Here is a 25,573-nt window from a genome sequence, read left to right as displayed (position 1 = left end):
GACGGGTGTATATTCATTTTAAAATATGAAGATATGTCATTCTTCTCTCCTTGACTAGATAGTGATCTGATTTCTGATTGGTGTGAGTACAGGAAATTGTCAATGACTTAACACCAATTGAGATAGAGGGCAAGTATGAATGACTAGGAAGTTTGAATTAAAAATTAAAAGAAGGAATTCTCTGGTGGTCCCCTGGTTAGGACTCAGAGCTTCCACTTCAGGGATCACAGGTTCAGTTCCTGATTGGGGAACTAAGATCCCACATGCCACAGCATGGCCAAAAAATTAAAAAGAAAAGGAAAGAAAGACAGCTTCTCTTAAAGTCCTCAACCAAAGGAAGCATCAGGGGCCAGCAACAAGGATTTGCTGAGAAAGATTCCTCAATTAAATGAAATACATTTGTAATAAAAGATTTGTATTTATTTCCTTTTTCCCAAAATTTGTTTTAACACTTTAAATATTTTTCATCCTGTTAATATAACTTGCTTGCTGATTTCTTTATTCTTTAATTCTTAATATTGCAAAGCTACATTTCAACTTAGGCTAATAAGATTACAGTGGACTCAGATTGTAGTGTTTCTCTCTTTCTGTAAAACAGTAGATCTGCAAATTATAAGAGTTGGAGAAAACCATAAGTTACCTCCTACTTATAACTTTTACAATTTCAGTTTTCCAAACAGGGTGCCATGCTGTGGTTTACAGCAACTTACAACTGTTGGCTGTCTTGATCTGTGAATACGACCCTAAACCTTTATACATTTTCATTTATCCAAAATGTGAAATACAGTTAGCCTAATTATAGCATTCTGCCAGATTTTACTATGCCAAAAGAACTTTAACTTGTTCTCATTTGCTGTCAGCAAAGATGAGAAAATGATTAAAACCTTGGGAAAAATGCTAAATGCTACTTCCATGTCAAGTGGGGACATGACACGCATATCAATATATGCATATTGATTTGCTTAAGTTGATGCAGAAAAACATGTACCTTTGTTTTTTAACAAAAAAAAACTTAATTGAAAATTATTTCTCAGTCTTAAAGATTAGGATACATTTTTAGTAATTTCAGCCTTTTATGCAAGTCATACTGAAGATTTTTTAGAAAAGTACATATTTTTTTTTCCTCTCCATGGTACTTCATGGTCCTATGTGTAATTCATTTTCAGTAGATGTGAAATAAAAGTAGCTGTTTCTTCCTGTGGTTAAGATAAGTGCTAAGATTTGAATTAGGATAGAACAGTGAGCAAAGGAGAAGGGCAGGGTGCTAGTGTGAATGAAGCGCCCTGTGTACCACCCTTTCTGTGCAGTAACAGACACATGGGGCAGCATCTCATTTTCCCAGCACTCCTAATACGTTGGCATGTTGTCACCACTGGATAGATGAATAAACTGGAACATAGAGTGCTTAAGTTACTTGCCCTGGGTCACAGCTCATCTAAGAAAGACTGAATCAAGCTGTGATTGAAACCATGGTGTGCCCGATTACACAGTTGGTGTTCTTTTCCTCCTTTCTTCCTTTTTGCGGCTGAATACATACTCCCTTGTCTATTACACAGAAGATGGGGGCCGATGTCTTTCAATACGTATACCCTCTGCCAGTTTCAGACCAGTCGACTCAAAAATCCCCTGGTATTTTGGGGAAAAAAATTCCAGTAATATGCCCTGCCTCCTTCCTTCCACTTCAGAAAAACATCTGGATTGACAACTAAACTGCTTTTATTTTTTTAGAAAAGAATTATTACACAGTGATTGAAGTAGAAGGGAAGAAATAAGAATGAATAGTTCTCTCTTTAAGAGTAGATTCATTATTTAATTACATAACAAGAAAGCTTTCTTGTTTTAGAGCTTTAGATGGGAACATTCCAGATGTTTTTTTTCCCCTTGTTGTTCAGTCATGGACTTCTGTCTGACTCTTTGAAACCCCATGAATTGCAGCACTCCAGGCTTCCCTGTCCTCCACTATCTCCCTGCGTTTGCACAAACTCATGTCCATTGAGTCGGTGATGCCAACCAACCATCTCATCTTCTGCCCCCACTTCTCCTTTTGCCTTCAATCTTCTAAACATGTGTAAAAGACACTTATCCTACTGTTTAGCTTCCAAATGAGCTAGCAGTTAATTCTTCTCATTAAAGTTCTTTTTGGAATATTAGATCTCAAATATAATAAATAGTCAAGTAATCAGGTAAGGTTAGCAAAGAAGAATACTTAGATTGGTGATGGATGACTAATCTTTTGAATAAAACACTTAGATTGATTTGGCTTGAGAACATAGTGAAAACACCTAAATTCATTTTTCGGGTTGAACATGCTTTCTTCTTTAAATCAAAATATTTTCTTTTCATGTTGGGTTTTTTAATAAGCTCTTAAGTGCTCTGAATTCTCACTAGTCATTACTGATCTTTTGTAAAACTGCTGGTATAGGCATTATAATTTACTCGGCTCATGAATTTCAGACATTTTTGCTTTATAGTGCATACACTCTTCAATTTTATGGGTATTTATTTTTCCACATAATATAGCAGTATGTGTTGCAATTCAGGAATATCCCTCAGCAGTGTTAGTGGAATTCAAAATAGAAATCAGTTTCCTTAAAACAACTGGTATAATGAATTGGTTGACTATTGCCAAATTGTGGAGACAGAAAGCTCCTTTTGTGATTTCAAAAATGAATGTATTGACACTTATGAATTTTTCAGTAATGTTTCAGATACTTTCTGGCCAGATATCTAAAATCTAGTGTAGGATTTTCTTCATTCTGAGCTGCAGTTATTCTGCAGTATGCTGATTTTGAGATTTCCTGGCCCTTTTCGGAAATCTTCAGGTGTGATATTTATACCACTGTTTACTTTCAGGACTACAAACATTACTGTCTCAAGACATAGGGATCTGATGCACCATATCTGTGTTAAACACCAACTGTTTTTGCTCTATGCATGCTTGTTTTGCAGGGAATTTTAAAGTTATTATAATCACAAAAAAGGACCATTTTCAAGATCTTCCTTCATCCTATTCTTAAAAGGGGTGAAAAACACCTGTACTGTGCTGCAAAATGTCTCATGTTCTCTTAAACAGCATTAACATCTTGTTCGTGCTTCTTTACTAAATTCTTTGTTCTGGAATAATCAGAAAATAAGGTTTTCTTTTGAAATGACTGGATGTTCTGTCACTCTCCTTAAACCTTCTTTCCTTCTGTGTTATAGTTCCTACAACAGCAGCCAGTACCCCTGACGCCGTTGACAAGTATCTTGAGACGCCTGGAGATGAGAACGAGCATGCCCATTTCCAGAAAGCCAAGGAGAGGCTGGAGGCCAAGCACCGCGAGAGGATGTCCCAGGTACGTGTGGCTCTCCATCCTTTAGCCCTACCACACTGGGAAATCTGGATTTGCCTCTGCCTCTGTCTCCCCAGGGGCCCTGTGACTAATGAATGCCCAGGGGTCAGTGGTGGTCGTTGCTCCGTTGCTGAATCATGTCCAACTCTTTGCAACCCCATGGATTGTAGCCCACCAGCCTCCTTTTGTCCATGGGATTTCCCAGGCAAGAATACTGGGTTGCCATTTCCTTCTCCAAGTGAACTTCCTGACCCAGAGATCAAACCCTTGTCTCATGCATTGACAGGTAGATTCTTTACCACTAAGCCACCAGGGAAGCCCCCTGGGATAAGGGCCTTTAATTTGATCCAGATCTTAAAGACATACTATTTTAATTTTAAATGTTTGCTATAAGGGCACCGATTTGGGGTTTTTTGCATTCTCCTTGAACTTGCCACCTAGGAAAGATCTTGGTATAGCACTATAGTAAAATTTTGTTGGCACAAATTAAGTTGTGTGTACACCTTTCTTGATGGTATTGTCATTCTGTGTTTAGCATGGTCCTGTAACCATGATGTCTTAAATTTAAATCCCTTAAAATGTTCTATAGCAAAGATGAATATTTTTGTATGAAATAAACTTTGAGCCTAACATTCCTTACAGAGTTAATTCATAAGACTATAGGGGCTTAAAACCGAAGTAAATCATGATGATCTAGTCCCATTAGTCATCTAGTCCTATAAACAATAGATAATGCAATAAAGGTTCAAGAGTTTGGCTTCTCAGAGAGGCATTTGGAACCCAAGCGTTTCTTGCTCCTAGTACAATGCTTTTTTCACTACAGTGGGCTGCAAACCCTGGTTTTTTTAAATCGTGCATGTGTGCTCAGTTCAGTTCAGTTCAGTCGTTCAGTCGTGTCCAACTCTTTGCAACCCCATGGACTGCAGCACGCCAGGCTTCCCCGTCCATCACCAACTCCTGGAGCTTGCTTGAACTCATATCCATTGAGTCAGTGATGCCATCCAACCATCTCATCCTCTGTCATCCCCTTCTCCTCCTGCCTTCAATCTTTCCCAGTATCAGAGTCTTTTTTAATGAGTCAGTTCTTCCTATCAGCTGGCCAAAGTGTTGGAGCTTCAGCTTCAGTATCAGTCCTTCCAATGAATATTCAGGACTGATTTCCTTTAGAATGGACTGGTTGGATCTCCTTGCAGTCCAAGGGACTCTCAAGAGTCTTCTCCAACACCACAGTTCAAAAGCATCAATTCTTCAGCACTCAGCTTTCTTTGTAGTACAACTCTTACATCCAGACATGACTACTGGAAAAACCATAGTTTGACTTTGTTGGCAAAGTAATGTCTTTGCTTTTTAATATGCTGTCTAGGTTGGTCATAGATGTCTTCCAAGGAGCAAGCGTCTTTTAATTTCTTGGCTGCAGTCACCATCTGCAGTCATTTTGGTGGCGGTTTAGTCGCCAAGTTGTGTCTGACTGTTGCGACCCCATGGAATGTAACCTGCCAGGCTCCTCTGACCTTGGGATTCTCCAGGGAAGAATACTGGAGTGGGTTGCCATTTCCTTCTCCAGGGGATCTTCCTGATTCAGGAATCGAACCCGGGTCTCCTGCATTGCAGGCAGATTTTCACTGACTGAGCTATGAAGGAAGCCCCAAAAATATGATTTTGAGCCCCCAAAATAAAGCCTCTCACTGTTTCCATTATTTCCCCATCTATTTGCCATGAACTAATGGGGCCGGATGTCATAATCTTAGTTTTTTTTAAATGTTGATTTTTAAATCAACATTTTCCCTCTCTTCTTTCATTTTCATCAAGAGTCATCTGCATATCTGACATTATTGATATTTCTCCCAGCAATCTTGATTCCAGCTTGTGCTTCATCCAGCCTGGCATTTTGCATGATGTACCCTGCATATAAATAAGCAGGGTGATAATATATAGCCTTGATGTACTCCTCTCCCAGTCTGGAAGAGTCTGTTGTTCCATGTCCATTTCTAACTGTTGCTTCTTGGCTTGCATACAGATTCCTCAGGAGGCAGATAAGGTGGTCTGGTATTCCCATCTCTTTCAGAATTTTCCACAGTTTGTTTTGATCCACACATTAAAAGCTTTGGCATAGTCAATAAAGCAGAAATAGGTGTCTTTCTGGAACTCTCTTGCTTTTTTCAGTGATCCAGCGGATGTTGGCAATTTGATCTCTGGTTCGTTCCTCTGCCTTTTCTAAACCCAGCTTGAACATCTGGATGTTCACGGTTCTTCACGTACTGTTGAAACCTGGCTTGGAGAATTTTTGAGCATTATTTTGCTAGCGTGTGAGATGAGTACAATTGTGCGGTAGTTTAAGCATTCTTTGGCATTGCCTTTCTTTGGAATTGGAATGAAAACTGACCTTTTCCAGTCCTGTGGCCACTGCTGAGTTTTCCAAATTTGCTGGCATATTGAGTGCAGCACTTTCACAGCATCATCTTTCAGGATTTGAAATAGCTCATCTGGAATTCCACCACCTCCACTAGCTTTGCTCGTAGTGATGCTTCCTAAGGCCCACTTGACTTCACATTCCAGGATGTCTGGCATGTATGCTCAGTTGCATCCAACCCTTTTGCAACCCAGTGGACTGTAGCCTGCCAGGCTCCTCTGTCCATGGGATTTCCCAGTCAAGAATACTGGAAGATTGCCATTTAAAAAAAAAAAGTTTCTTTTTAAAAATCACATTGTTTCTAAAACAAAACCAATTAAAAATTCATATCTAAAACAGCTAATTCATATGTGGTGGTGGTCTAGTTGCTAAGTCACGTCTGACTCTTGTGACGCCATAGGCTATAGCCTGCCAGGTTGCTCTGTCCATGGGATTCTCCAGGCAAGAATACTGGAGTGGGTTGCCATTTCCTCCTCTAGAATTTGTATGTAGTAATACCAACTACAATTTAAGGGATGCCTGTTACGAGGTGCTGGATATTGCATTGAAAGTGAAAGTGTTGGTTGCAATCCATGGACTGTAGCCCTCGGGGCTCCTCTGTCCATGGAATTCTCCAGGGGATCTTCTCAACCCAGAGATTGAACTCAGGTCTTCTGCATTGCAGGCAGATTCTTAACTTTCTGAGCAATTAGAGGCAGATAATACTGAGGATTTTAGCCCTTTCTAGATTCTTCAGTCGTTAAACAAATATGTGTGCATCACTTACTTCCAATCACCTTTCCAACTTATAGTCTATATGAAGAAATAATAGGAAAAGTTATATTTAAGAAACATACATGAGTGAATGAAGAAAGATCTCAGGTTAAAGTCAACCACACTTTTTTGGTGTTAATATTGTATGTAAATATCAGAAGATGTGACTGATTTTTGTCATGTTTAGCACATATACTTCAAAGTTCTCTTGATAAACACTGAACAAGATTCATGAACCTGGCATAAATTTTGTAAGATCATAATCTGTCTTTAGTAGAGGACATTGATCATAGCTTTTTAATTTTCTGGTGATTTGACATCTGAGGCCTTCCTAATCCCAGGGAGACTGTCCCTCCCAGGGCTGGCCAATTCCTAGGGTTAGCAGATGACTGGCCTGCAAAGGCTCCTTTCATATACACAGCCACCAATCCAAAACCCGTACCCCTCAGCTACCCTCTTTACAGTCTCTTACACTTCAGTCCACTATGACCTGCCCTTCCCACCCCAAGGCTAAGTATCAGACAATGCGGGAGAGCCACCATACCCCAGGGCCCATCCAGAGTATTCACACTAGCCAATTTTCTGCCCGTTAAGCCTACTTACCCTGCCTTGCACATTTCTTCCCACAAAAGCCATAGTGAAAGTTCCTACCGCAGCTTTCCTTCACTGCCTTTGCCTCCTGACCACCCTGGTGCTTTCCTGTGTCACCCTCAACCCCCTGCCCCTCTGCCACGTGGCATGACGTGTCACCTCCTCCTGGGAACTGTGACTTAAAGTTTTTTCAGTGGCGGTGGTCTTCTGATCTGTTGGCTTCACCTACCTAAATAAAAATAAAACCCGTATTTAACCATAGAACTTCTAATGTATCTGGAAAGACTTTTTTTTTTTTTTTAATGAGTCACCAGAGTATTTGGAACTACTTAGGAATAATAACATTAAAGGAAAAGCCCCATAATTACAATACTTGGGCTCTAGAGTGTAATGTGCAGATGTAGTTGTTGCCTATGATGAAAACATAAAAACAAATTGAACTAGAAAGGTAGCTAGGGATTTCCATGGTGCTTTAATGGTTAAGACTCTGAACTTCCACTGTGGAGGGCACAGGTTTGATCCTGGTCAAGGAACCAAGATCCCACATGCTGTGCAGCTCAGCCAAAAAATAAATAAATAAAAGTAAAAACAAAAAAGTAGAAAGCTGGCTAGAGTGGAGTAGTGAGGTTTCACCTGAAAGCCAGTTCTTCTGAAAAATAGGATTTTTCTTTAGGAAAGATATAAACGATATAGAATTACGATTAAGAAGGATGAGTATCACCCACCACACTTGTTGCCATAGAAAAGACATCTTTGAAACTTTAGTCTGGTCTCATTGCTTCTTTGTGAAGCTTTTAGGACCTTCTTATTGCCCTCAGAATCCACTTATGAGACAGTGGGGCCCCCCAAAAGAATGCTAACAAAATAAACACTGAATGCTCGGCTTGGCATTTCCAGTGCCTGCCCAGGCACCCCAACCCCCTGCACCCCAACTCCAGCCTTCCTTACTTCCTCTCCTACCTCAACTGCCAACATCCCCGTATAGGCAGCCTTAAACCACTCTGCTCAACACATGTTCAGCTCATCGTGGACTTCTCTTTGGTCTCAGCGTGGAGCTCTGGAAAGGAACCAACTCTTCTTCACATGGACACTTCCTGGTCATTGCCCACACTCACGTAGTCCTCAGAGTGGGACAAAGTCATTCCTCTTTGCATTTAATTAAATATTTTGCTCACCAGTTTTATTCCTCCAGCTGGATTATAATTGTTCAATCCCTATACATGTGTATAGAAGGTTAGGTGCCTTCCTAACCTTACACTTCTATCGTGAACCCACCTAGTCACTATTTTTTTAAAGAAAAGACAGATTCTGAATTCTTCCCAGTGTTTAATGGTCATTTTGATTCCATGAATTAAACTGACATCAAATACTCTTTTTCAGATACTGTAGATCTCCCCAGAAGAGTAACTTCATTTTAGTTTAGCACACCTGTTGAAGCCATGACTTAGTTCATATTATGTTTTGATGGACTTTGATTGTCTTCTAGTCATTACCCATATCTGAGATAATTTAAAGAATGTTATCCTGGAGCAGAGAATGTTGGTTATTACATTCCAGTGACCATGGGAGCATGAGATGCATGAGATCAACATTTATCATCATAATTTATGGTACTGAATTCTGGGCGCTGTTTGACTTTGAACTTGCCTGCCTCCTAAATCTCTCTGTATTAGTTGTCATTTTCTCTGCATGAAGCAGCCAAGTCTTTGAAGATCCATAAATCCAAATGATACTGAGACTTTTGTGCATGCAGTGGAAAATTGCTTTATAAGACTATAGGGGGCCACTGTGAAGTCTAGATCCGGAGAATTTTTAATTTAAAAATATCATGTTTTAAAATGATTTTTATTATAGTTTTTGTTATTGGTCTTAGAAATACAGAGAATTCGAAGGGTTTGGGTATTTGGAGTGTTTTTGTTGTTGGGGCGTGCGATAACTGAACTTAGAGACTTTTGTTGTTCTCTGTTGTGAATGGAGAAGGGAATGGCAAGCACTCCAGTGTTTTTGCCTGGAGAATCCCATGGACATGGTCTGCTGGGCTGCAGACCGTGGGGTCACAAAAGAGTCAGACACAACTGAGTGACTAACACACACACGTGTTATGAATAGTATCTAGCAAATACAAGAATCCAAACAGTCATTTATTATGTATTATTTAATGGTTTGAATATATCCTTCAAATAAAGTTCTTCAAAATGGAAGTTGACCTTTCTTGACATTTGTTATTTTTAAGATAAGCATCAGTATCTTAGGAACAGCCTTTTCTCCTGTCACCAAATATAAATAAACGTAGCTCACCTGTTGGATTTGCCATTATATCATGGCTGATTGGGCTACAGGGGACAATAACATGGTCTTCAGAGCCACAGAGATCTTGGTGTACATCTGTCCTTCTCCTTTATTTTCCTGCCTAACTTTGAGCAGGTAACTTAACCTGGTTCAGAAAAATGGGGATGTCCATGCCTAATCTCACAGGCTGGTGTGAGGAATCAATTAAATAAAAGAGATTGTGTAAAGCTCTCAGTCCTGGAGCTGGTATTTAGCAGGTCAAGAGTGATCTGATGCATTATCAGCGAACCTCAGTGGAAACCATTTGTTCAGAAGGAGATACTGCGCCCACTGTGTGTTTATCTTTCAGTAAGTAGGCCTGGTGTGATGGTGCAGGCACGTTGTTTTATTCACAAAGGTGTAGTTATCCTTCACTTGCTCTAAGAGTCAAAAATTTGTTTTATTTCTATAGGAATGCTTATTTTCAATTTATTAGCTAAGTTCAGTCCAGTTCAGTCACGTCCAACTCTTTGCAACCCCATGAATCACAGCATGCCAGGCCTCCCTGTCCATCACCAACTCCCAGAGTTCACTCAAACTCATGTCCATCAAGTCAGTGATGCCACCCAGCCATCTCACCCTCTGTTGTCGCCTTCTCCTCCTGCCTTCAATCCCTCCCAGCATCAGAGTCTTTTCCAATGAGTCAACTCTTCACATGAGGTGGACAAAGTATTGGAGTTTCAGCTTTAGCATTAGTCCTTCCAATGAACACCCAGGACTGATCTCCTTCAGAATGGACTGGTTGGATCTTCTTGCAGTCCAAAGGACTCTCAAGAGTCTTCTCCAACACCACAGTTCAAACGCATCAATTCTTTGGCACTCAGCTTTCTTCACAGTCCAACTCTCACATCCATACATGACCACTGGAAAAACCATAGCCTTGACTAGATGGACCTTTGTTGGCAAAGTAATGTCTCTGCTTTTGAATATGCTATCTAGGTTGGTCATAACTTTCCTTCTAAGAAGTAAACGTCTTTTAATTTCATGGCTGCAGTCACCATCTGCAGTGATTTTGGAGCCCCCCAAAATAAAGTCTGACACTGTTTCCACTGTTTCACCATCTATTTCCCATGAAGTGATGGGACCAGATGCCATGATCTTAGTTTTCTGAATGTTGAGCTTCAAGCCAGCTTTTTCACTCTCCTCTTTCACTTTCATCAAGAGGCTTTTTTTAGCTAAGTAAGTCTCCTTAGTTATTCCATGGATTCCCCTGCTCAAAGCTGAAAGTTCTGAATATTGAAAGGGAGATGGTAAAAATTCAGTGTAATACGGGAAATCAGTTCTTCACATCCCAATAAAGCATTTGACTTCTCTCTCAAACTAATTTTGAGATTCCTTACCTGAGGAACTCATGGTAGAATACAGCCACCATGAACATTCTCAAGGCAGGAAATTGAAGTATTTTTATTGCAAGGCTTATCTCATCTATAAAGCAGAAGTAGCCTTCAGTCGCCTCATCTCATAAGTGCCCTTCATTAACTTCTTGGAGCCACCAAAGTATCTGGGGGAATGTGTTTCATTCCTTCAGTATTCTGTTCTTGTTCGTAGCAGTCTGGCGTTTCTCAATTATTCTCTGAACGTGCTAGATTATTTTTTATATGCTCTTCTCTTGTAATAGGGGCTTCCCTGGTGGCTCAGATGGTAAAGAATCTGCCTGCAATGCAGGAGACCTGGGTTCTGTCCCTGTGTTGCGAAGACCCCTTGGAGAAGGGAACAGCTACCCACCCCAGTGTTCTGGCCTGGAGAATTCCATGGACTGTATAGTCCATGGGGTTGCCAAGAGTCAGACACAACTGAGCGACTTTCACTTGCACTTGTAATAGAAAATTCATTCCATCCTTTTTTCCTCATAATTTCCTGAAAGCAACATGAAGCCTGTCCTGTAGTTTCTACAATGAATCAAAGCTAATAAACAATAAACTGTCTAATTTAAAACTGACTTGATGATGAATATTCTCATAGAACTTCTCTATCCATAGTTATTTATGCCAAGCTTTTTTGTTGTTGTTGTTATCTTGAAAGATGTCAGAAAAAAAGGGCAGTTCCTTAGGAATAAGTACCTGTAAATAACAGGCTCTTATAGTACAGAAATCACCGTCTCTGCTTTGTGTATCCACCAAGTCTGCAAGTACACAGCTGTCAACAGACCATTATTTTGCTTACTGGATCTTTCTTTTCTTTACCTTACCTTGCTCAAGTATGAGCTACACTTTAAAAACTCTACTTGATAGTGAGTGGTACTCTTGAAAAGGAAAAGGAAGCTGTAGGTGGTAAGAATCAAGTATCATTTTCTTTCAACAGCATCCACAGCTGCAGACTTTTCCTCAGCATTCAAACCAGTGGGTGAACTTCTCTTAGAGAAATCCCAAGTAAACATTACGGATGAGAGGAGGAAGTCTTATTTTCCTACAAGACAGATTAGCCTGGTTACTATAGTAGTGTTACTTACCAAGAGTGCTTTCTGCTACATTCAGAACATGGTAATGTGTGCTGTCCTGGAACGTGTGGAGGAATCTAGAGCATCTTCTGCTGTTTATGAGATGACTTGGCAAGCAGAAGGTTCTAATCATCCTCAGTTCTTTGGTGGGAGGGATCTTAGGATTTGTGACAATAGAAGTCTTCTTTTCCTGCCTCCATTATGTACTTCTTTTTGGCACTGTGTTCACTGCTTGTGTACACTTGCATAAAATGTTATTTATGGTTTTGTTCCCCTTTGTACTGTTTGAAAAATATAGAATTGAGATTTTATAACTTACCTTCACAAAAGACTAAAACCAGTGTGCTGAATATAATGTTGGAAAACCTTGTTCAGAAAATCTACGTGTTTTATGGATCGTTGGCATTTGTGCACGTCAAATAAAATGACTTTTGGCTATTTCTCAGGAAAAGAAAATAACCAACTTTGTTTCAAAGAGCCATGTACTTAGTTGCTCAGTCACGTCCGACTCTTTGCCACCCCATGGGCTGTCACACGCCAGTGTCCTCTGTCCATGGGGATTCTCTGGGCAAGAATACCAGAATGGGTAACCATGCCCTCCTCCAGGGGATCTTCCCAACTCAGGGATCAAACCCAGGTCTCCCGCAGTGCAGGCCGATTCTTTACCATCTGAGCCACCAGGGAAGCCTTCAAAGGGCCATATCCTTGCAATAAATGTGTACACCATTTATGTTTACTATACTGCTGTGACAATTATTTACATCTTAGTGGGAGGTTAGATATTATTGAGCTAGGAATGGAATGTGATCATTTTTTGCATATTTAAAATGTCAAGTGTATGGAACTTCCCTGGAAGTCCAGTGGTTAAGACTTCACCTTCTGATGCAGAAGATATGAGTTTGATCCCTGGGAGCTAAGATCCCATGTGCCTCCTGGCCAAAACATAAAACAGAAGCACTATTGTAACAAATTCAATAAAGGCTTTAAAAATGTTTCACATAAAAAAAACTGTAAAAACAAATTTTTAATAAAATGTCAAATGTAGAAAAAACAGTGATGTAGCTCATGAAATGTGTATTTGAAAGAAAAATTGATGTTTCTCAATGATTTATTCCTTCCGTAGGTCATGAGAGAGTGGGAAGAGGCAGAACGTCAAGCAAAGAACTTGCCTAAAGCTGATAAGAAGGCAGTGATCCAGGTAAACCCGTCTCGTAGCCACCCCAGAGCAGCACGTGCCCACAGCCCTTGTTGATGGAGTGCCTGCACCTTTTCCAGCGCCTGCTAGAACCTCATGTGCTTGATGGCTCGTTATTTCCCCCAAATTTGACTATTGCTAATCAGTACCTAGTAATTCAGTTGCTTAAAACCTGCCTAATATTTGCTCCCAAGCAGCTTATTATATTTCATTTCTGTAAAAGTCATATTGTTACCTAAAGCCTAATTTTGATTAATAATATAGCTTTTAGATTGCCAGTCTTCTGCTACTTCTTCCCCATGGCCAATTTACATGATAAATTGAATTTTTGACAAGAACCCCTCTTAGAATTACCTTCAGTAAACCATGAGATTATCATGGTCATTTTCTTAAAGTTTTGAGTAAGAGAGGAGTTTTCTAAATAGGCATGTAATTTAGAGTTTCAAGAATACATATATTTATCCTGCATTATGGTTAGTCAAATCGATTTTTAGGGACCATATAAAATAATGAATTTACATTGAGAAATTAGATCTGGGGATGGAAAGCAGGGAAGGGAGGAGAACCCATAATACGTGCTGAATTAGTCAAAATGTTGAAATGACTGAACTCTTTGAATAGAAGGAAGTATGATACCGCTTTTAAAAGATTTGAACTTAGTGTAGTAGCAGAATCATCTGAAGGGGTTGTTAAAACTCAGCGATTTTTTGATGCTGCTGCCATTTAGTCACTAAGTTGTGTCTGACTCTTTTGGGACCACGTGGACTGTAGCCCGCCAGGCTCTTCTGTCCATGAGATTTCGCAGACAAGAATCCTGGAGTGGGTTACCATTTCCTTCTCCAGGGGATCTTCCCAACTCAGGGACTGAACCAACATCTCCTGCACTGGCAAGCGGGTTCTTTTTACTACTGAGCCTGTTGAATGCATAATCGCTCAGTCATGTCCAACTCTTTGAGGTACCAAGGACTGTAGCCCACCAGGCTCCTCTGTCCATGGAATTCTTCCAGCAAGAAGACTGAAGTCGGTAGCCATTCCCTTCTCCAGGCCTTCTTCCCAGTCCAGGGATCGAACCTGAGTCTCCAGCTTTGCAGGCAAATTCTTTACCGTCTGAACCATCAGGGAAGGTTGGTTTACCAGGAAGGATGGTAGCTTTACCAGGAACCATCAGGGAACCATTAGGAAAGCTCACAGGGAGCCTATTCCTTAGCTATAACTAGATGTAACATTCGCAATGCTAATTAACTTTCTGATGTTAATTAAATAATTTAAATAAATAATTTAAAATAATGTAAATAAAATACTGTGTATAATTCAAGGATTTTAAAAAAAGCCTTGAATTGCTACTCCATCCCATTTGTCCAGTTCCTGATTGTCACACGCCTGTGTTTGTGATGGCAGCACTTCCAGGAGAAGGTGGAGTCTCTGGAGCAGGAAGCAGCCAACGAGAGGCAGCAGCTGGTGGAGACGCACATGGCCAGGGTGGAAGCCATGCTCAACGACCGCCGCCGCCTGGCCCTGGAGAATTACATCACCGCCCTGCAGGCTGTGCCCCCTCGGGTAGGCATCCCTTCACCTCTCCGGGCACAGCAGACAGCAGGCGTGGGGACATGGGGACAGAAGGCCATTAGAAAGACATTAGGAGAAATGCCAAAAGCACCCTTAATCACAGGTTCAACCTCAGCCTGTTTTATCTTGAAGGTTAAAGTGTCCCAGGGCCATCTCTGCACAGTAGACACACCTTTCCATGGAGGAGTCGCACAGGCTTCCCAGGGACTCACAATGCAAGACCTGATTTGAGTTGTTCAGTTGTGTCCGATCCTTCTCGACCCCATGGACTGTAATCCGCCAGGCTCCTCTGCCCATGGGATTCTTCAGGCAAGAATACTAGAGTGGGTGGTCATGGTCTCCTCCAAGAGATCTTCCCAACCCCAGGATCAAACCTGTATCTCTTACATCTCCTGCATGGGCAGGAGGGTCCTTTACCACCTGGGAAGCCTTGGATGATGATCATTCGTGGAACTGCTGAAGTCAGGGAACCACAGTAGCTGGAAGGAATTTAGATGTAACCTGGTCACGTGATGTAACTGAGCTCAACAAAATCCAAGATTTGGCTGGGTCATAAGGAGTCTTTGTGGAATAAGAGGAACTCACATTTCCTGCTGGTAGCAGCAGCCACATTCTCTAGGGGTAAGAGCCTTATTTGGTCATGACGTCCACAGCAAAGGAACTTATTTGTGTTCAGGGATAAATGCCAAAGGCTTACCAGGCCATGCATGCCTAGACCTCCTCAAGGAGGCTTCAAGGAGAGCTTACATTGGATGTAAGGAACATTCTGAGCTTGAGTCTGTGTACATTATGTCTGTCTGTTCTGTCCATTACCGAGTTAGGGATTTTGAAATTCCCAACTGTGATCGTGGATTGATCTCTTTCTGATGTGATGCCCTCAGGTTTTGCTCTATGTATTTTGAGGCTCTGGACTTTTCATTTGTTTGTTTATTTGGCGGCACCAGGTCTTCATTGGGGCACGAGGCATCCTGGATCTTCGTTGAGGCTTGCAAGATCTTTAGTTGCAGCATACAAACTCTTAGTGGCAGCCTGTGGGATCTAGCTCCCTAACCAGGGATCAAACCCAGCCCCCTACATTGGGAGTGTGGAGTCTTAGCCACTGCACCACCGTGGAAGTCCCCAGAAGCTCTGTTTTTAGGTGCATAAATATTCAGTGTTGTTACATTCTCTCTACTACCCTCTACCACGATCATTGTGAAATGACCTCCTTTATCCATAGTCACATGTTTTGCTCTAAAATTACTGTGTCTGATATTAAGCTACTCTAGCTTTCTTTTGATTAATGTATCATATTGTATCATTTTTCCATCCTTGTGCTTTTGTTTAGCCTATTTGTTTATATTTGAAGAGCATTTCTTGTGGGCAGCATGTACTTGGGACTTCCCCTTTAACTAAGAAGACCATTTAAATGAAGTTACTATTATGACTATGCCTAAATCTATCATCGGGCTGTTTGTTTTTAGTCCCATCTTGTTCCTTATTCCTTTTTCCTTTTTGGCTACCTTTTGGATTAATGTAATATATTTAATGATTCTGTGTTGTATCCTCTGGTGGCTTTTAACTATAACTCTTTATTATTTTAGTCTTTGCTCAGGTATGTCTGAAAATATCTTTAGTTTACCTTTGTCTAAAAAGATATTTTTTACTAGAATAGAATTCTGGGTTGAAGTTTTTCTTCAGCTGCCTTAATGATGATGCTCCATTGTCTTCTTAGTTGCATTGTTTGCAACAAAAATACTGATATCATCCTTTTCTTTACTTCTCTTTAAATAATACATCTTTTTTTTTTTAATCTGGCTGCTTTTAGCATATTTTCCTTTATCACTAGCTTAGAGCAATTTGATTATGATGTAACCTAGTATATTTCAATTTTCCCTTAATCCCATTTGGCTGTTTTTCATATCCTACATTATAGTTTCCACATGTAGAATATGAATCTAGATTTTTGTTTGTTCGTTTCACGTCTTCCACATCTTTATTTAATTTTTGAACCTTTGGAATTTTTTTATCAGTTGTCAGATATTGTGATGTTCACCTTGAGAGTGCTGGGTATTTTTGGATACCTGAAACTTTTCCTAATCTTCTGTCATCCCCTTCTTCTCCTGCCTTAAATCTTTCGCAGCATCAGGATCTTTTCAAATGAGTTGGCTTGTCGTATCAGGTGGCCAAAGTATTAGAGCTTCAGCTTCAGCATCAGTCCTTCCAGTGAATATTCAGGGTTGATTTCCTTTAGGATTGACTGATTTGATGAGAGATTGTTAGATGGTGTCACCAACTCAGTGGACATGAGTTTGAGCAAACTCCAGGAGACAGTGCATGCTGCAGTCCATGGGACTCAAAGAATTGGACTCAACTTAGTGACTGAACAGCAACAACAATGACTAATTCTGAGCTTTGTTCTATAGTGCAGGTAAATGCGGTTATCAATGAAAGCTGAGTTTTCCCATCTGGATGATGGGAATAAGTACTATTTCTGACCCTGTGTGAACACTGGACACTTAGCTCAAATCCTTTTAGATGATTTTTTTTCCTGTGGCCTCAGTTTCCTTCACATGTGTAAAACTAATACCCATCACTAGTCAGCTGCATTCTCATAGGGCATCCTCTCCAGATTCTCTCTCCAAACAACTCCTTCCTCTCCAGTTTTCCGTCCTTTGATTGTCAGGCACCTCCCTGTCTCCAGACTCCAAATCCAAGTCTTCAGCTCTCTGGAATCTACCAGTCTCTAACTGGGTTCCCAAACCTGGAACCGTAGCCTGGAAACTCAAGGCAGTAAACATAGGCAGTCGTAGAGCTCACAGCGTTAGCTTCTCATTTTTTGCCGGTCTCTGTCCTCCACCTGATAGCTGACATCTTACAGAAATATAGTTCTAGATATTTTCTCCATTTTTTGGTTGCTAGCAGGAACAGAGTAAAGCTGGTTCCCTCTACAAAATCTTGGCTGAAAGTAGAAGTCTGTGTCTACATTATGTAACCAAACCAAAAAGTCACCCACTTGCATGTATTCTCCTCATTTTTATTTTTCTTTCTATACTAAGATTTAGTGCAGAAAACTCAGAGGAACCATGAAAGAGCTCCTGATACTCTTCCAGATCATGAAATAGTATTGACCTTGTTCTACCAATGACATCACTGAGATTGAGTGGCTGGTCCCGGGTGACACCATGGGTAAGGGACAGGGTGGATCTGTGAATCACAGTTGCCCCTTGCAGTGCCTTCCCACCAGACCAGGCTTCCTCTCAGAACAATAAGCTTTTGATGAAGAATATTCACATTAGCATTTTCATTTTCTATTCAGAAAAAAAAAAAAAAATCCATGTCCAAGCACTGCTCAGTAAAATTCTGTTCAGTATGTTTAGAGAATGAGTTCCTTAATTATGCTCCCTTTTTTTTTAATAGGACTTGATTTTGAGATCGGGGTCATCAACATCATTTGCCAGAGATAGGCAGGGTGGGGGGCGTTGAGAGCAGAACCTTCATAGCTGACATTTAGTGAAGGATTGCAGCTAAAGGTCCAATTACTGAAGTAAGATCTTTCCTAGATGGTCATTGACGGAGCTGAAAATAAAATGCGGACTGAATGGAATCTTTAACAAACACACATTTCAGATCTTTCAGTTCAGCCTCATCAGCCATCACAGGAAAGACTGTAACAAGAGGAATGTTTGCCAAAGCTGCTTGTGTTATCAAAGGGGATAAATTCAGATTGGTCATAATTATGTGCCCTGAGTCTGTTGATTACATCATGTAGAATTAGACATGTTTATTTGAAATGAAAATTAAAAATTGGATTAACAAGAATTGTTTTACAGTCAGAAGAATCAGATTGTCATTGATTGAACCAAGTATTCATAGTGAAGTCTTACCTAGAAATACATAAAATTCTCCCATGTAATAAAACTCGGACTGTACAGAACAAAGATCAAGAATAGTTATTATTGTTGCTGTTCAGTTGCTAAGTTGAGTCCAACTCTTTGCAATCCCATTACTGAACATTTCTGTTAAGTTATTGACACTGTCTGTTTTATTTGAATTTTAACATATAGCTTGACACACACTTAGCTCTGCAGTTTAGAAAATGGGAGAAAATTCTCAATCCCTTCTTAGGAGATTATATATTACTGTTGAAAGACATAAACCAAGAGCTTGCCAATAACTGTCTAGTATTGGAGTCATAAATGTTTCTGAAATCTCCCTCATATTTAACTCAATGGCTGGAAAGTATGAAATATTTAATAATTGTTAGTTGAATATAAGAAAATGCATTAGCCAGGTTTTTACTATAGATTCTATACCTGATATCACCTTCTGAATAATTATTCCCTTAACCCTGACCATAAAGTGATGGTCAAATAGATGGAGAAACAGTGGCTGACTTTATTCTGGGGGGCTCTGAAATGCAGGTGGTGATTGCACCCATGAAATTAAAACACGCTTACTCCTTGGAAGGAAAGTTATGACCAACCTAGACAGCATATTAAAAAGCAGAGACATTACTTTGTCAACGAAGGTCCATCTAGTCAAGGCTATGGTTTTTCCAGTGGTCATGTATGGATGTGAGAGTTGGACTATAAAGAAAGCTGAGTGCCAGAGAATTGATGCTTTTGAATGGTGGTGTTGGAGAAGACTCATGAGAGTCCCTTGGACTGCAAGGAGATCCAACCAGTCCTTCCTAAAGGAGATGAGTCCTGGGTGTTCATTGGAGGGACTGATGCTGAAACTAAAACCCCAGTCCTTTGGCCACCTGATGTGAGGAGCTGACTCACTGGAAAAGACCCTGATGCTGGGAGGGATTGGGGGCAGGAGGAGAACGGGACGACAGAGGATGAGATGGCTGGATGGCATCACCAACTCAACGGACATGGGTTTGGGTAGACTCTGGCAGTTGGTGATGGACAGGGAGGCCTGGCATGCTGTGGTTCATGGGGTCGCAAAGAGTTGGACACAACTGAGTGACTGAACTCAACTAACCCTGACCATATTGTACCAAATGGTCTCAGACTTTGTAAGCGGGGAATGTGAAATGGCATGCATTGTTTATACACAGTCCCTTTGAAGCTTATGTTTAATCCATATTTCTATTTTTTTTTTAAACCCAAGCTTGGGAGTATGATGTGATGATGTATTTGTGCAACTAGAATTCCTTACTCTACCATGAATTTCATTTGTGAGTCCCAGAGTCTGTGTGTTGCTTTATGTTCCAGATTTCCTTTTTTGATTAATTACATGCCTACTGATAATGTATTGAGTGCCCAACCTACAAGTGCACTGTCTGAATCAGAGGAGGGCATAGCAACACACTCCAGTATTTTTGCCTGGAGAATCCCATGGCCAGAGGAGCGCCCCAGGCTATAGTCCATACATAGGGTTGCAAAGAGTCAGACATGACTGAAGCGACTTGGCACGTATATATACTTAAAATATTACAGTTGCTAAAACAGTCTATTCTTATCCTTTCATCCTCCTCCCCCTTCCACTCCCATCCCCTGGAATAAAAATATTAGACCACAGTTGCGTCCTTTTGTACGCTCAGTCACTCAGTCATGTCTGACTCTTTGTAACTCCATGGACTGTAGCCCACCAGGCTCCTCTGTCCACGGGATTCTCCAGGCAAGAATACTGGAGTAGTTACCACTTCCTACTCCAGGGGATCTTCCTGACCCAGGGATGGAACCCGTGTGTCTTATATCTCCTGCATTGACGAGAAGATTCTTTACCACTAGTGCCAGCTGGGAAGCCCCACTAGGATAAACTCTTAATCTGTAGAAGGCTAGTGACTCTTCTAATGACAAGCTCTTCAAGGTTTTCACTTCTCTATATTCTTCCTTGAAAGAAAAAAGGAGGTATACTTTTTTCCCCAGAAAAGCTAAATTCCTCTCCAAAGTTACATCAGTTCAGTCACTCAGTCATGTCCAATTCTTTGCAGCCCCATGGATTGCAACACACCAGGCATCCCTGTCCGTCATCAATTCCCGGAGTTTGCTCAAACTCATGTCCATCAAGTCGCAATGCCATCCAACCATCTCATCCTCTGTCATCCCCTTCTCCTCCTGCCTTCAGTCTTTCCCAGCATCAGGGTCTTTTCCAGTGAGTCAACTCCTCACATCAGGTGGCCAAAGGACTGGGGTTTTAGCTTCAGCATCAGTCCTTCCAATGAATATTCAATATTGATTTCCTTTTAGATTGACTAGCTTGATCTCCTTGCAGTCCAAGGAGCTCTCAAGAGTCTTCTCCAACACCACAGTTCAAAAGCATCAATTCTTTGGCGCTCAGCTTACTTTATAGTGCAACTCTCACATCCATATGTGACAACTGGAAAAACCATAGCTTTGACTAGACGGACCTTTGTTGGCAAAGAAATTTTGTTTCTGCTTTTTAATATGCTCTCTAGGGCCAAAGAGCAAGCATCTTAATTTCATGGTGGCAATCACCATCTGCAGTGATTTTGGAGCCCGAGAAGATAAAGTCTGTCACTGTTTCCATTGTTTCCCCATCTGTTTGCCATGAAGTGATGGGACTGCATGCCTTGATCTTCTTTTTTTGAATGTTGAGATTTAAGCCAGCTTTTTCACTCTCCTCTTTCACTTTTATCAAGAGGCTCTTTAGTTCCTCTTCGCTTTCTCTCATAGGGCAGTGTCATCTGCGTATCTGAGATTATTGATATTTCTCCCAGCAATCTTGATTCCAGCTTGTGCTTCATCCAGCCCAACATTTCACATGATATATTCTGCCTTTCCTTCTCCAGGGGATCTTCCCAACCCAGGTATCGAACCCAGGTCTCCCGCATTGCAGGCATATTCTTTTTTTTTTTTTTTTTGCAGGCATATTCTTTACCAGCTGAGCCACAAGGGAAGCCCAGGAATACTGGAGTGGGTAGCCTGTCCCTTCTCTAGCAGATTTTTCCCACCCAGGATTCGAACTAGGGTCTCTTGCATTGCAGGTGGATTCTTTACCAACTGAGCTATCAGGGAAGCCCCAATGTATTCTGCATACAAGTTAAATAAGCAGGGTGACAATAAACAGCCTTGAATACTCCTTTCCAATTTGGAACCAGTCCATCATTCTATGTCCAGTTCTAACTGTTGTTCCTTGACCCACATACAGATTTCTCAGGAGGCAGGTCAGGTGGTCTGGTATTCCCATCTCTTTAAGAATTTTTTACAGTTTGTTATGATCCACATAGTCAAAAGCTTTGGCATAGTCAATAAAGTTGCATCACATGTGGTTAACCTTCCATCACCCTTGGAGGCCTTTAAGCTACTGAACATATATACTACTTTAAACTAAATTATCACCAAATATAGGACTTTGGCTTCTTACTTCCACAGAGCTCAAATTTAAGCAACTCGTGGCCTCATGAACTATTGATTTAAATACTGTCTGAGCCTTTCCTCCTGTAATTGGCAGGGTCTACTTCATAGATGGAGAAAAGATTATTATATTGCCTGACTGTTCAAAATCCTCTGTAATCTGAAGAGAAACTAGACTTATGTGGGATCCTGTACAGATAAACCAAAGCCTGCATGCGTGCTAAGATGCTTCAGTTATGTCTGACTCCTTGCAACCCCATGGACTTTAGCTCGCCAGGCTCCTCTGTCCTGGAATTCTCCAGGCAAGAATACTGAAGTGGAATGCCATGCCCTCCCAGGGAATCTTCCCAACCCAGGGATTGAACCCACATCTCTTACATCTCCTTCATTAGCAGGTTTTTTACCACTATGCCACCTGGGAAGCCCAAAAAGTTGCATAGTAATTTCTGTTTAAAATAAACTTTCTGTTGTAGGCTTAGATCTGGAAAAATTTAGGAGCTCCTAATTATTATGGACTGAAATGTTGTGTTGAAGATGAGAAACAAAAAACCAAAGCTTTCTTTGTAATTCTAAAATTTTGGGTGTCTTTACAGATAGTCTAAATCTTCTGTTAGAAAACATCCATTCATATGTATCTATGTGTCTATCTGTGTGTCTGTGTGCCACAAGTGTTTGTTTTCTTTTCTGTGTCTCATGAAATATCTTATCTGTACTAAATTTGAATACTAAATACTACATTGCAGCCATTTTATCCATACTAAACTTAATTTCATGCTCGTATCTGATGCTTCATGCTCAGACTCTTGACATTTAATTGAGAGAAAAACAAAATTGGCAGTTTCTTTAGCACCTGTTCCCTTTTCTTCCTTATTTCTTTTCCTTTTTTTTTTTTTCTTTTGACTGAAGTATAGTTGACTTACATTATATTAATTTCAGGTATAAAACATACCTGAAAAACCTGTTCTTTATTTTTTATAGATAAATTGTATATCATTCAAAGTTAATATCTCTGACTGTATTCTCCATGTTGTGCATTACATCTCTGAGACTGTTCCTTTTATAACTGGAAGTTTCTACCTAGTACTCTCCTTCACCAACTTCACCCATTCTTTCTCTCCTCCTGCTGGGGACCATTAGTTTGTTCTCTGTATCTGTGAGTCTGTTTCTGTTTTGTTGTATTTGTTGATTTCTTTTGTTTTGTCGAATTCCCCATATAAGTGAAAACCACAGCATTTGCCTTTGATTTATTTCACTAAGTGTAAAATGCCCCCTCCCCCACCCAGGTCCATCCTTATTGTCACAAATGATGAAATTTCAGGCTTTTTTACGGCTGATATTCCTGTGTGTGTGTGTGTGTGTGTGTGTGTACACCACATGTTCTTTCTCCAGTGTCTGGCACTTAGGTTTCTCCTGTATCCTGGCTATTGTGAATACGGCTCCTGTGAACACTGTAGTGCGTGCGTCTTTCCAAATTAGTGTCCTCATTTCCTTTGTACAGGGCCTCCCTTGTGACTCAGTTGGTGACGAATTTGCCTGTAATGAAGAAGATGCAGATTCAGTCCCTGGGTCAGGGAGACTGCTGGAGGAGGGCGTGGCAACCCACTCCAGGATTCTTGCCTGGAAAAGTCCAGGACAGAGGAGCCTGGCAGGCTACAGTCCATGGGGTCACAAAGAGCCGGACACGCCTGAGCGACTAACACTTTCACTATTACTTCCTTTGTATAAATATTGAAGGGTCAATCACTGGATCATATGGTAAATCCATTTTTAATTTTTTTGAGAAATCTGCACCCTGTTTTCCATAATGGCTGTACCACTTCACACTCCCAGTGTACTAGATCAGTTCAGCCAAATGTTAAATTTTGTTAAGATTCCTGAAATGTCTTCATACAATTCTTTAGTGAATTCTTTGTGAGATTTACCATTAAGGAGCATGGTTTTTTCCCTACATTGAGATTTTGCTCAATGCTATTGTGTAAACTTTAACATTAGGGTAATATGTGTTCGATAAAAAAGTAGCAATTGTTGGAGAAAAACAGGCAAGCAATTTTTTTTTAAAAAGGACAGTAATTAGTTGGTGTGTCATGTCGGGCAAACTAGTGACAGCATGAGGAACCAAGTCAGTCAATATAATGGATAAAGTGAAAAATCATTTGCTGAGATCTTAATACATGAAGGCATTGAGGGAGATGAATTTGACATGCCGCCTTCAAGTTTTCAGTATTACAGAATTTTGTAAAGCTGATCAGAATGTACTTAAAAGACTGCTAGCTTGAAAATCATCTTTGGGAAATGTAACTACCTTGTACTTTATATATTTTTCATTCATTCATCATTCATTTCTTTTTAGTTGAGATTTGTAAAAATTGGTAAATACAAGGAAACTTGTTAACTTGAGAGTTTTTAAGAACAGACTTCATATCAAATGGTCGGTAGAAAGACAAATGGGAGAGTTTGCATTTATTAGACAAAGTCCTATAAACTGCTGTGTGGTTTGCATGCTAGCCTGGAAAAGCCTCTCAGTATTACCTCCTTACCTTGCTTTGAATCTTTACCAAACTAAATAAAGAGATCTGACTAAAGACCAGTGGGAAGTGTGTGATGAGAGACAGTAGTGTTTTCTGTTTGTAACTGAATTTGAATTAAGTTATATAGAAAGGTAAGAAGTGTATAAGCAAGGCATCAGCTTGAACACTGTCCTGTGCCTGAGTCCATGTTCATCACCCAGATTCCCTCCACGGCACAGCCCCACTTCGTCATGGCTTCTAAGTCAAAACAGCTCTTCATCCAGTGCTGTCAAACAGACAGTACTGGGATATGTCATATTTTGCTCTAGCAAAGGTTGCATGTGCTGTGCCATGCTAAGTCTCTTCAGTCGTGTCCCACTCTTTGTCACCCCATGGACTGTGGCCCACCAGGCTCCTCTGTCCATGGGCTTCTCCAGGCAAGAACACTGGAGTGGGTTCCCATGCCCTCTTCCAGGGGATCTTCCCAACCCAGGGATTACACCCATGTCTCTTATGTCTCCTACATTGGCTGGCAGGTGCTTTACCATACCTATTTTTGTTCATTCTTAAAAATCCATTCAGTTCAGTTCAGTCGCTCAGTCGTGTCTGACTCTTTGCGACCCCATGAACTGCAGCACGCCAGGCCTCCTGTCCTTCACCAACTCGTGGAGTTTACTCAAACTCATGTCCATTGAGTCAATGATGCCATCCAGCCATCTCATCCCCTGTCATCCCCTTCTCCTCCTGCCCCCAATCCCTCCCAGCATCAGAGTCTTTTCCAATGAGTCCACTCTTTGCATCAGGTAGCCAAAGTATTAGAGTTTCAGCTTCAACATCAGTCCTTCCAATGAATATTCAGGACTGATTTCCTTTAGGATGGACTGGTTAGATCTCCTTGCAGTCTAAGGGACTCTCGAGTTTTCTCCAGCACCACAGTTCAAAAGCATCAATTCTTTGGGCTCAGCTTTCTTTGTAGTCCAACTCTCACATCCATACATGACCACTGGAAAAAACATAGCTTTGACTAGACAGACCTTTGTTGGCAAAGTAATGTCTCTGCTTTTTAATGTGCTGTTTAGATTGGTCATAACTTTCCTTCCAAGGAATGTCTTTTAATTTCATGGCTGCAGTCACCATCTGCAGT

At 40.7% G+C, this 25,573-nt stretch overlaps 1 protein-coding gene across 6 annotated transcripts in view; it reads left to right on the top strand.

Annotated features, from left to right (window-relative positions):
• Positions 1-25,573, top strand: part of LOC120853653 (amyloid beta precursor protein) — a 305,317-nt gene that overhangs the window by 195,578 nt on the left and 84,166 nt on the right. For all 6 annotated transcript variants that reach the window (XM_040227629.1, XM_040227643.1, XM_040227615.1 and 3 more), the window contains 3 exons: positions 3,202-3,335; positions 12,975-13,049; positions 14,445-14,603. In XM_040227629.1, coding sequence (XP_040083563.1) covers positions 3,202-3,335; positions 12,975-13,049; positions 14,445-14,603 — 368 coding nt within the window. The remainder of the gene's footprint in view (positions 1-3,201; positions 3,336-12,974; positions 13,050-14,444; positions 14,604-25,573) is intronic.

Source organism: Oryx dammah, unplaced genomic scaffold (genome assembly GCF_014754425.2).
Source record: "Oryx dammah isolate SB20612 unplaced genomic scaffold, SCBI_Odam_1.1 HiC_scaffold_2, whole genome shotgun sequence".
NCBI lineage: Eukaryota > Metazoa > Chordata > Mammalia > Artiodactyla > Bovidae > Oryx > Oryx dammah.
The sequence above is the reverse complement of the archived record's forward strand: the minus strand, read 5'-3'. Positions and strand labels throughout refer to the sequence as shown.